General features: G+C 34.1%; 1 protein-coding gene across 1 annotated transcript in view; it reads left to right on the forward strand.

The window, feature by feature from the left end:
* LOC115881363 (uncharacterized threonine-rich GPI-anchored glycoprotein PJ4664.02-like) overlaps positions 1–9800 on the forward strand; it is a 54279-nt gene extending 44479 nt beyond the window's left edge. The window contains 3 exon segments of the mRNA XM_030898813.1: positions 7047–7094; positions 7097–7337; positions 9432–9800. Coding sequence (XP_030754673.1) covers positions 7047–7094; positions 7097–7337; positions 9432–9684 — 542 coding nt within the window. The 3' untranslated portion in view covers positions 9685–9800.
* The last annotated feature ends 4008 nt before the right edge of the window (positions 9801–13808 follow it).

The following is a 13808-nucleotide window of genomic DNA, read 5'->3' on the forward strand; positions in this document are numbered from 1 at the left end:
ATTTTTTAAAAATGCATATTTTTGAAAAACACCCCGTAACTCCGAAACGGTAACAGATATTGATGTGCGGTTTTCACCAATATGTTTTTGATGAAAATTGAGCTACAGATACCGATATTAGTTTTTGTCTATCTCCTATAAAAAAGAGTGTTTCCATTTAAAAGCGTCGAATTTGACCCACCCTGTACATGTAAGTGAACGGACTGTAAGAAGAAGACTAAATGAAACAAATCTTATGTCTAAAAGGTCTGCTTCGGGATCACAACTTATTAGGTCTATTGACTAGGACCAAATGTAAAGGCATATCTAGATTTAATGTAAGATTTACGAAAAAAAGTTAGTGTCTTCTTCAAAACCGAATATCTCCAATAAATATAAAGCTATTGAGATGAACCAAAAAACAAACTATTTAGAAAGAATGTACCTAGATGACAAAATGATTTTTAAGTTCCTTGCTGTCTAAATAGCTGGTATTTTATACTTTCATCAAAATATCTACATTTTTTTTCGCTCGTATAATTGACAGATGACAACTTTAAGTTTTAATTTAGAAAAAGATACTAAAATGTCAAATAATTTATCTACAAATTCCTTAAAAATTCATCAAAATCGACCAACTAGAACAAAATATATTAAGACAAAAAATGTTCTTATTTATTTTCCCCTTATTTATTCCTTTATTTTTAAATTATTTTTTTCAGAATTTCGTTTTACATTTTTTTATTCATTATCAAATGGACAATAAATATTATAGAATTTAATTTATACTTGTAGTGCCTAGGCTATAAACAATTCTGAATATTTCGGTTAACTCTGACTTGCCGACTGTCGAATACTTTGACATAAATAACTCTTGGTACCTGACCCGTTCAATTTGACACGAGACACAATGGGGAAACCTGGTATTTGAGCATCATTATTTCAATAATTTAGTACTGCCTTATAGTTGGACCTTTCACTTATTGACTTATTTTCCATTATCTATTTTATTATTATTTGATATTATTTGATATAAACCAATATAATTCTTTTTAAAATTAATTTATGTATGAAGTAAAAAGAACTAATATAATTGAAAAATAAAATCTAAATATTCATTCCAATGTTTCCATAAATGTATTTTTACACGTTTCATTAATTTTAAATTATCAATATCTATTGTGATTTCTTAATTTGATAAATAATTAATTAGATATTGAAAAAATATACCGGGTGGGTCTCAAAAGTGGCTCACCCTTAGACTTAAAATAAAATATAGACTGAGCATCTCATTCATAAATAGCTGGAACACGCGGTCAGACAATGTCTTGTTATTGTTTTAGGTTATTACGAGTGCGACACGAGCGATAGATAGGTTGTCTCTGTCGTAACGGTCGTTTCCTGACGACTCTGACGAGAAACGCAACACTGTCTCAACGAACGTTGGCTATCATATTGGCTATTATAATTTTGTTGGCAGCAGCCCTAAAGAGTGCTGCACTTGATTTTTGGAACCAATCCCGCAAATTTCGAAGCCACGATGTGCGTCTACGACCAGGTCCTCTCTTACCCTCTATTTTACCTTGCATAATCAAATGGAGGACGTTGTATCGTTCAGGGTGTCGAATAACGTGCGCAAAATATTCTAACTTCCGGATCTTGATGTTTTTATTTATTTCGGGTTGTTTGGACAAGCGACTCAAAACTTCCTCATTACGAACCTTGTCAACCCAACTTATCCGCAACAATCTCCTATACACCCACATTTCAAAAGCCTGGAGTTTCTTTAGCAATGTCTCTGTGAGTGTCCAACTTTCCGCCCCATAAAGTAAAGTGGAAAATATGTAGCATCTTGTAAGTCTTAACTTTAGTTCTATGTTAATATTTCGACTACATAACACTTTCTTCATCCGATAGAATACCGATCTAGCTTTCTCTATACGTTGCTTGATTTCCTTGCTCATATCCCAATCGTTATTAATGTTAGAGCCCAAGTAGGTGATATTATCAACTTGCTCAAGGTCGACTCCATAAGCTGTTATTGGTATCGGATTTATAGGATGTTTACTAACGGTCATAAGCTTAGTCTTTTGAGTGTTAAGTTTTAACCCATACTCATCGCATGTACTTGTAACTCTATCCAACAGCAACTGCAGTTCTTCCGGACTACTGGCTAACAAAACGGTATCGTCAGCATATTTTAAGTTGTTGACATTAACTCCATTCACTTTGACACCGCCATCGATTTCCTCGAGCGCCTCCCTGAAGATGAATTCAGAGTAAAGATTAAAAAGTAGTGGCGACATAATGCATCCCTGTCGCACACCTCTACGGATTGCTATTGTTTCCGAGGTATTTTTGCCAATTTTAACACTTGCCTGCTGATTCCAATAAAGGTTTCTAATTATTTGGAGATCCTTATCATCAATGCCCACTTCCCGTAAAATCGCAACCAATTTATCATGTTTTACCCTGTCAAATGCTTTTTCGAAATCAATAAAGCACATAAAGACAGGGTGATCGACATCTCTGCATCTTTGAACAAGGACTTGGATGCAAAAAAGTGCTTCTCTAGTTCCAAGATTGTTGCGGAATCCGAACTGTGTCTCGCTAATTTGTTCCTCTATTTTGGCATATACTCTTGAATGTATAATTCGAAGGAAAATTTTTAGGACGTGGCTCATTAAACTGATAGTTCTGTAATCAGAGCACTTCCTAGAGTTTCCCTTTTTGGGGATCATTACGAATGTTGACTTGATCCAGTCAGTTGGTATAACTCCGGATTCGTATATTTTGTTAAAAAGCGATAGTAGCGACTGTTTTCCTTTAATATCGAGACATTTGAGTATTTCCGATGGTATTTCATCCGGACCCGTTGCCTTTCTATTTTTTGCTGTTTTTATAGCCTTCTCTAGTTCACCCATTGTTATCATAGGGCCTGTATTACATTGTTGTATCACATTTTCTATTCTCTCGTCATCAAACAATTCTTCGATGTACTCTTTCCATCTTCTCAGTTTATCAATGTCATTTACAATGAGATTACCATCCTTGTCAACAAGGTTATGAGTTCTGTTGGTATTCACACCCGTTAACTCTTTAACCCTCTTATGTAAGTTGAAGGTATCATGTCTCTTCTGTAACTCTTCAACCTCCTTACATTGATTCACAAACCATGCCTCTTTTGCCGCTCGTATTTTCTTCCGAATTTCTTTATTAATAAGTTGGTACTTTTGTTGGTCTTGATTTTTAAATGATCTTCTTTCCTCCATTAGGTGCAGAATATCGTCATTCATCCAATTCTGTTTCTTCTGTTGGGCTATAGGTATATTAGATGTTGTTTCTGATACTATATTTTTAAACTTATTCCAGTGGTCTTCAATGTTGCAGTCAAGTATTTTTTCCTCACACTTATTTTCCAGAGTGTTCATAATTACCTCGTGATTGTCCCGTATATAGTCGACATTTAACTTTTTTGACGGTTGTTTTCTTTCGACTTTCTTTAATCTGAGCTTGAACCTCGCTACTAGGAGGACATGATCTGAAGGGACATCGGCTCCAGGAAAAGTTTTGACTGCCTGTACTGAGTTTCGGTAACGTTCATTGATGGTGATATAGTCAATCTGATTTCTGACAGGTTTCTCTGGACTATCTGATGGATGTTTCCAAGTATAGAGCCTTCTCTTCGGGAGTTTGTAGAAGGTGTTCATAATACACAAATTATTATCCCTGCAGAATTCAACAAATCGGTCTCCTCTCTCATTACGTATACCGAGTCCAAAGTCACCTACGACCTTATCCTCTCTACCTTGGCCAACTTTGGCGTTGAGGTCTCCCATAATAATGGTAATATCTTTCTTCTTGATTTTGTCAGTGACGCTCTTGATGGTATCGTAGAATTTTTCAATTTCCTCCTCGTCACTGACTGAGGTTGGTGCATATACTTGAATAAGGTTGATGTCAACAGGTCTCGAGTTCAGTTGTAACATAATGACCCTATCAGAAACGTAACACACGGATTTAACGCACTTCTCGACATGTTTGGAAACTATAAAAGCAACACCATTGATATGATAGTTACTGTCCTCTCCTGAGTAGTACACAGTATGTTCTTCTATGTTGCATTTACGGAGTTTGGCCAGCGCATTTCACTAACCCCTAGGATCGGGATATCGAGTCTTTTTCATCTCCTGTATTGTGTTATGGGTTTTTCCCGCTTCGTATAGACTACGTAGGTTCCAAGTACCTATCTTAAGTTTGGATTTAAGGTCAATTGTGGCCGAACGGGAGATTCTTCGCACCTGCCCCATTTAAGGGGCGCCCGTACTCAGGGCCGTTTTTTAATTCGTCAGCCATAATGATAATCCTGGGAAGGTCTCATACATCAGGTAGTTTCCCGTTGCTTTCCTGATGCGTAAGTTCAGCCGCCCACTATGGATCAGACGCTGTTGGCAGCCGCCCACTCTGGGTCAGACGCTGCACCGTTGTGGTCTTTCTTAGCTTCACCTTCGTCACTTCGAGACCTTACCGGCAAGGGTGGCCCTACCAGTAGCTACGCTACCGCCGGCATCGCTCCCTGGACATTGAAGGTTACTGAGCCCCACTCACCACGTCAAGGTGAAAGACCCCGAGGGGGAGGTTAGGTTTATAGGACGTATTCAATTTTTTTCGGCCACTTCCTGTTTCACCGGAAATTACTACAAATTTTGATTTTTAAATGGCACCCTTGGCATTTTTTTACTTTATTCAATAGAAAATTACATTTTGAATATAATGACATATCATATGTCAACTTTCGACATTTTCGCTTAAAACAAATTTGAATTTTAAATTTCATTCTAGAGTGCCATGACTGTGTTAAAAACACTAATTTTTAATCAAGGAGACTTGGAAAAAAAGAATTGATAGTCTAATGTTATTCGTGTCTTGTCCTGGCCGGTTAAAAGATGCCTAAATCGTATTTTTAATCATATCTCAATTTTTTCAAGTAGAGCGAGGGTGACTCATAGCATATTTGGAAAAAGGATTTTTACGAATAATTTGGTACCACACACTTGGTATTTCGAGTCAAATTGTCGTTATGAATCGCATTGCAATTTCAAATAAACCATATTCGAAAATGTCAAAAGTTGACATATAATATGTTAGTTCAGAGTGTCATTTTTCTATCGAATAAGGTAACAAAATACCGAGTGTGCCCTTTAAAAATTAAAAGTCAATCCTAATTTATGTCATATACTAACATACCAAATCTCGTATTTTTATCTGAAAAAATACTTATAGGGGTGAGCCATTTTTGAGACGCACCTGGTATGTTGTGCAGTGCACAAATAAAGCAGATTTACCTGCTTTATTATATGTATCTTAATTAAACTATTCGCTCAGTGAAATTTGTTATACCTTCTAGATTTGCCTAACATCAACATAATTTCATGATAATTTCTTTCTACAATCATACCATGTATACATACATACATATATCTAGAAATTGTATTCTGTCGCTGTTCTTTAATTTAGTCCTCATTTATCACTATACCCATGGCTTTGCCCATTGACATTTTAGATTTTTTAACATAATATGTACAAAATGTACAGGTGGTAAAAATAATAATATTGCAAGCCCATTTTTTTACAAAAAGAAAACTATTTAAATCTTTGTAAAAGAGTACACCCATTAAATATACCACAATTATTTCCATCCAAAAATTAGTTAATTAATTAGTTAAATTATTCTAAATAAATGCGGATTTGGCTGAAAAATCAATATAATAATAAGTTAGGAAAATGAACGTCTCTGTTGTTATAAAATAAGCATTCGTCAAAAAATGAAACAGAATTTATAAGGTGTTACTTTTTAACACTGTCTAATACACATACAAAATTCAGTTTTTTAGTATTTGGAGCTATTATTATTAATCAACGTAAAGACTCAATTAATGTATTTTGAATACTGGGATCATATTAATTGGTCCTCTTTAACAAAAAATATTTAAACAGTTTTTTTTAATTTTTTTAATGAAATAAGCGAACTATATCGACAATATTAGTATCTGTACTCTTTGAAAATCTGTTACATCTTTAAAAATAATCTAAAATGTCAATATTCCATGGGTATAGTGATCAATTAGGTCTAAATTATAAGAAAAAGCATTTTCTACGAAAACTAGGAGATAGGTAAAAAATGGTGTGATACAATTTAATAGACAATTAAATTGTGCATCTGATTCTCGTAAAATATATAGGGTGTTCCACTTAAATTAAGTTATTGCCGTTAAAAGCTAGTAATTATTTAACGATGTACTTAAACACCGTTAAAACGGTAGTCTACTAAAATACCGTTAATAAATATTCTGACGTCGTTCATGTCTGCGGAAAGTAATGCCTGCCTATAAGCGTTTTACAAGAGCACCTGTGGCTCCGTGGCTGAGGCTATCGCTTCGTGAGCGCATGGTCCGTGGATCAAATCTCACGCCGACCAAGACTTTTTTATATTTTTTTTTGCTTATAACGTGATCTTATTTTTTCTCATTGGTTTCACTCTTTTTGGTTGGATTGGTTTTAGTTATTTGGCGGGTTGGTTAGCGTGGTTATTTGGAGGGTGTTAATTCATTGATTAGTTGGTTATTTGGTGGGGTTGGTTGGTTTTTACTAATTTATATTTGTCTTTTATATTTTTTTTTATCAGTGTCGAGGTTAGTTGCGTTGGTTAAGCTGGTTATTTGGTGTGGTGGGTAGCCTTGGTTAGTCCTTATAAAATTCCTATATTTCATAAAGCGCGTCAAGTGCGTCACATCAACGACGTCATACCTATTAACGGCATTTTTTAGTAAGCTACCGTTTAACGGCAGTTTAAGTACAGCCATTATTTAATATAAAATTTTGGGCACTCTGTTTAAGTTAGTACAATTTTGTATCTGTATCTTGTAAAATTACTTTTAAATTTTTGCTCTAATAATCCTTCAACGAACCCAAAACTTACAATTTGTAAAAATCTAATCGTTTAGCTATAATACCCTCGTGTCGTATGTGGTGAACAACCCTGTATATCAAACTCTTCTATCTTCCAGGTGCATGGTCCAGATTGCTACGTTCCCTGATCCCACGACCAGGTTTGGAAGTCAAATACCTCGTTTCTCCCACAAATCGATCATCAACGCCACCTCAACGTTGAAGAAGATGGGTCTACACGAGTTGTTCCATCCAGAACAGGCGGATCTGAGAGGCCTGAACGGCATTCCCAACGAACTCCACCTAGCGGACATTCTGCAAATCAACAATTTTGCTACTTGCGGGGACAGAAAAATTCGCAGAGAGTCGCACCATTCGGAGATATATCCTGCAACATCTTTGAAAGCTAGGTAAGGATGCTGAATGACGAATATCGATAGAATGTTATCAAAATTACCTTCGACAGAATCAAAGGCCTATGTATAGGGTATTCTATTTTAGTTCTCCAGTCGGATATATCCGCGTTTGCTAAAAATAAATTCTCGCGAATATTTGTTACTTTTTCATGGCCTTTATGGGGCGAAATTGAAAATATTGCATTCTATAACTTTTTTATTTTCTCAGATTAAAAACAAGCTTTGGTATGTTAGTATATGACATAAATTAGGATTGATTAACGTATTCAATTGCTTTCGGTCACTTCTTGTTTCACCGGAAATTACTACAACTTTTGATTTTTAAATGGCACCCTCGGTAATTTTTACTTTATTCGATAGAAAATTACACTTTGAATTAAATGACATATCATACGTCAACTTTTGACATTTTCGGGTACGGTTTATTTGAAATTGTAACATGCGGTTCATAACGACAATTTGACTCGAAACACACCAAGTCTGTGGTACCAAATAATTCGTAAAAAATACCTTTTCCAAATTATGCTAATGAGCCATCATTGTTCCATTTGAAAAAATTGCGATATCATTAAAAATACGATTTGGGCATTTTTTAACCGGTCACGACAAGGCACGAAAATATATTTTTCCAAGGCTCTTTGATTAAAAATTGTTGTCGTAGTTGCGTATCGTATAAACGTAGAAAAAAAACAGTTTTTTTGCAACATTCTTGCACTCTTCCGAAAAAAATGTTCATAAATTTGAAATTGTTGTGCGTTTTCCACTGTAAAAATTATTAAAAAGATATGTTTTAATTTCTATTCTATTTATCTATACCGGGCGCGTCTCAAAAGTGGCTCACCCTTGTAGCTTTTTTGTTTTTTTTTTAATAAAAAAACGAGATTTACTATGTTAGTATTTGACTTAAATGAGGATTGATTGCCGTATTCAGTTGTTTTCGGTCACTCCCTGTGTCACCGGAAATGACTGCAACTTTTGATTTTTAAATGGCACCCTCGGTATTTTTTACTTTATTCGATAGAAAGTGACACTCTCAATAGAATGACATATCATATTCCATCTTTTGACATTTTCGGATATGGTTTATTTGAAATTGTAACATGTTTGTTTTATAATGACAGTTTGGCTCGAAATACCAAGTGTGTGGTACCAAATTATTCGTAAAAAAATATTTTTCCAAATATGCTAATGAGCCACCCTCGTTACATTTGAAAGAAATCATATATGATTAAAAATACGATATGGGTATCTTTTAACCGGCCAGGACAAGACACTAAAAACATTAAACGATCAAATCTATTTTACCACGGTTCGTTGATTAAAAATTAGCGTTTTTAATCAGCGGTCTTTAATAGCTCATTGATATATCTTTTACTATGCTCTCTGGAACAGCATGCGGCCCGTCTGGCTGCCGATACCCGTTGCGTTCACTACTGCGCATTGGAAGAAGATCCTATATTTTTTTTTAATTTAGTCCTATAAATTCTAGTATTGAATATAAATCGAACATGTTTCCATAGGGCACTGCGTAGAGTTTTCGACTACGAACCGAGGATTCAGAGTTTGAATCCGGGTCAGGGCAAAGACTTTTTTATTTTATTTTCGTTTACACTCTGATAGTAAAGTATTAAATAATTCTGATGATTAAAAAAAAACAAATATTTAATACTTTACTATTAGAATATAAACGAAAATAAAATAAAAAGTGTTTGCACTGACGGATTCAGAACTCTGATTTCTCGCTTGATAGGCAGAACCTCTACGTGCTGAGCTGCTATGGAGACTCCGGTCGTTTATATTCAATACTAAAATTTAAAGGACTAATAAAATGTAGGATCTTCTTTCAATGCGCAGTAGCTAACGTTTACCGGCAGTCAGACGGACCGGCTGCTGTTCCAAACATAGTAAAATATATCAAAGAGCCATTTGTCTTAAAATACTTGTTTTTCCGACGTTTTTAGCTCTCATACTAATACATGCGTATGATAATATGCCATAAAATAAGTTTTATGGGATTAAACAGTCTTGTCTTCCTTGCTTGGTAACAATATCTATATACTTTAAATTAGTTAATTTAATTTTTTTTAGGAGAGCCAGGTATCTCCAGAACGTACCTACAGACCTAGAAGAACAAGAACCAAGAGACTACCAAAGAGCTTTCCATGATCCATTCTACGATCCCACTCTTCTAGCTCTTCCATTGTCCCAACGACCGAGACAGGCGAGAATACCCGACGTTCCACGACTACGTTTCGACAGACCGTTTCTTTACTTCATCAGGCACAATCCTACGGGTTTGATCTTGCACATGGGCAGGTTTAATCCAAGGTTGTTACCATGAAAGTTGAGAACTGAACGGTTATTCTAACTTAATTAAAATTACTAAACTATATGTTGTTATGGGGGTAATACAGGGTGTCCCAGGCTAAGCGTGCAGTAGAAGTTTCTAGTGAGATTTTTTGCACATTACTGTTTTACAACGATATCTATCGATTAAAAATATTTTCAATATGGCGGCGCTTCCGAGAATACCGGAAGTTGACAGTAGCTTTCTTATTTTAAATGGGTACCCCTCTTTTTATTACATACTTGGATTTTCTGTAAAATTTTATGAATTTTGATATCAAACACTCTGTATAACTAACATTAATCATTTTTGAGAGAAAAAATATTTAAATTTTTTGGAGGAAAAAACTGCCTGTCAAAAAATCTGTATAACCTAAACGACAAATTTAGTGATTAACCCAGCCACTGTGACAAAAAGAGAAGACATGTGGCTATCTATTTCAAAAATTAAGTTGTTCGAATGTCATATAATATTGGCCGTAGCTGTCATGGAATTCAGCGATTAAAAAATTATCATAAATCATATTTTTTTCAAATGGAAACCCCCTTTTTTAAAAAAAAGTGAAAACTAGTAAAAAAAAACTAGTGACAAGGTTTTTCAATATTACTTACATGCATTACTTTTTGATAGAGATGTTCCTATTACTGAAATAAATCGTTTTTAAGTTATTTAAGATTTAATTTTAAAGCGTATAGTTCAGTCATTTGGGATCAAAAAAGGGGCCTGCTTGGAAAAAAGTCAGGAAGTTTTAAAACTTTGCAGGTTTATAGGTATTGGGGTCCCTAACTAAAATCCATAAAATGCACATTTCCAGACTTGCCGCCGGCGCCAAAATCGGTATTTTATGAATATCTCGAAAACTATGCGTTTTTCGCGAAAATTTGAGGACAGCAAAATTAGAGAGAATAAAATTTCACATAAAAAGGTTTTATGAGAATTTTTGCTAAAGTCAACCGTTTAGGCACAAAATCCCTGGAAATTTTACAATTTTGCGTAAAATATGATATATCATGTATAGTCGATTTTCCGAAATCAAATGTCGATTAGGGTTCACTAAAACTAGTTTTAGTTTAGTTTCTTCAATTTTGTCATGAAACAGTGGCGTATCATTAATTCGCTCATTAATTTATGAATAATTTTTTTTTCCTCAAATTTTCGCGAAAAACGTATAGTTTTCGAGATATTCACAAAATACCGATTTTGGGCGCCATCTTGGGAAGATGGCGGCGCCGGCGGCAAGTCTGGAAATGTGCATTTTATGGATTTTAGTTAGGGACCCCAAAACCTATAAACCTGCAAAGTTGCAAAACTTCCGGACTTTTTTCCAAGCAAAAATCCCCAATGACTGAATTAGTAATAGTACGAGAGCTAGCAACGTCGGAAAAACAAGTATTTTAAGACGTCTGGCTGTTTGATATATCTTTTACTATGCTCTCTAGAACAGCATGCGGCCCGTCTGGCTGCCGGTAAACGTTGAGTTCCCTACTGCGCATTGAAAGAAGATCCTATGTTTTTATAAGTTCTTTAAATTCTGAAGTATTGAATAGTAATCGAACATGTCTCCATAGCGCAGTGCGTGAGTTTCCGACCACGAACCGATGATTCAGAGTTCGAATCCGGGCCAGGGCAAAGACTTTTTTATTTTATTTTCGTTTATATTCTGATAGTAAAAGTATATATTTCTTTTTTACTACCAGAAACTCACGCACTGCGCTATGGAGACATGTTCGATTTATATTCAATTCTAGAATTTATAGGGACTAAATGTAATAAAAATATAGGATCTTCTTTCGATGCTGCACAATAGTGAACGCAACGGGTATCGGCTAGCCAGACATGCCGCATGCTGTTCCAAGAGCATAGTAAGATATATCAAAGCCAGACGTCTTAAATACTTTCTCTCACGCGTTGCTAGCTCTTGACTATAATGTTTTCTTGATTTTATCTAGCTTCCATTGACATTGTGTCAAACCATCCGACAATTTATTTCCTTCTGTCAAAAAACTAATTATTTGAATTTCGTATATTATAAATACAGCTGGTAAAACTTTATAAAGTGTAATTATAATAATATATCTCGTATTTTAGTGACAGCTGTAAATGGCAATATGACATGACCAGATATAGTTTTACATCGCGTGATGTTTCATATCAATGTTCAAGTCATAAACTACTGGTTAAAACACAAAAAATATATACCCTTTAAAACTAAATCTTAAGTAACTTAAAAACGATTTATTTTAGGTATAGGAACATGTATAATCAAAAAGTAACGAATTAAAAAAACTTTTCAGTAGTGAAATAAAAAAGTGAGTTTCCATTTGAAAAAAAATGATTTATAATAATTTTTTAATCGCACAATTCCATGACACCATTTTCATTTTCTCAAAATATAAAATTCATAAAATTTTACAGAAAATTTAACTATATGTTATAAAAATGGGGGAACCTATTTAAAATAAGAAAGTTGCTGTCTACTTCCGATATTTCCGGAAGTGCTGCCATATTGAAAGAATTTTTAATCGATAGATCTCGTTGTGAAACAATGATGTGCAAAAAATCTCCGATCTACATATTGTAGTTCTCTAGAAACTTCTAATGCACGCTCAATCTGGGACACCCTGTATATGTATAGACGAATACTAGGAATGACATTTTATTTGCAATGAAAGTTATGATTGTTTAGTATTAATAATTTATTAATATTTTGTTAAATTTACGTACAGAAACATGCAATATAGAAATAAGTTTGAATAACCGGCTTGATCGTACAACAATGAAAAATCGGTATTAAAGTTAACTCCAAGTAATAATAATTAAGTAACTTAAATAAAAAATCGTAGATTAGATATAAGGATGAGAGAAGACTGTTCATGATGTAGAAAAAGAATATACAATTGCAATATATATTAAGTTAGACCAGTTTGCAGTTTGCTCAGATGTGGGTATTTTTTCGTCATTAAATCTTTGAAACATTTTCCCACATGTCCTCCAACTGTCTTGAACATACTGTATATTCTTCTTGTTAAACAATATAACAATTTAATTATGGCGTTCTAAGTGGAAAGAAAGAGGTACTTGAACTGGTTGAACTAATATAGATTGTGACAAAACACTCAAAATGTCGTATTTATTTAGTGTATTTAAAATGGAGAATGGTGTAAATATTATAAGATAATATATTATGTAATTAGTATTAGTTTTTCCTTTTGTATAAACCGACAAAGAATAATTTTGTGCTAAAGCAAAATTGTGATTATTACATAAATTACTATATTTTGTAGTTTAAGATTCTAACTGGTAATGTGTAACTTGGAGCAATACATTTAGTTACATATTCACTAAAAGAATAAAACAAATAGATATTTTATACTCGTATATACCTGGAGTTCTTTTATTTCTAGTTAAGTTTTCTTTTTATTTTTTTACTTTGGCAATCATACGTATCTTGGTACAAGTTTCAATTTTTAAATGGTTTACATGTTGCTACCTTAGTTAAGCTATCGAATGAAAATAACTTTAAATTTATCCCGATGTTAAAATTTATCAGGAGTTTTAATCCAAGGACTGCAATGGAAGTTACTGTAGTGTCATTCGGTAGCTTATGAAAAACTAAGCTAGGAGCATGTAAACAATTTCGGTGTATTCTTCGTCATTTGCATTCTGTAGCAAGTCAAAGAAGGAAAATTGCAATTTTTCCAAGTGTATCTAGAATTCGCAAGAGAATCCAAATATAACACAATATACGGGTGTTCCATTTAAAAGGGTGCTTTCTCATTGGCTGGCACTTTTTTCAGACCCCCTCTAAGTGACTTTATTTTCCTGTAATATATCCAAGTTACAATAATCAAGGTCAACAATTACTACACTTATACCGTATGATCGAATAAAAACGGCGTCAGCGATGGCTATGAAATGAAGATCGCTGTCATTTTATATATAAAATTATATGGGAAATGTCATCGATCGTCATTTCATAGCCATCGCCGACGCCGTTTTTATTCGATCATACGGTACTAATAATTTCTTTCTTTAAGGACCTATAGATAGCTGTGTAGTTTTGATTTTTTTCAACAAAGTTAAAGAGGTAATATTGACCAACTGTAATCGCAGAAATC

The sequence above is a fragment of the Sitophilus oryzae genome, unplaced genomic scaffold (assembly GCF_002938485.1).
Source record: "Sitophilus oryzae breed Bouriz unplaced genomic scaffold, Soryzae_2.0 scaffold_1717_pilon_pilon, whole genome shotgun sequence".
Taxonomy (NCBI): Eukaryota; Metazoa; Arthropoda; class Insecta; order Coleoptera; family Curculionidae; genus Sitophilus; species Sitophilus oryzae.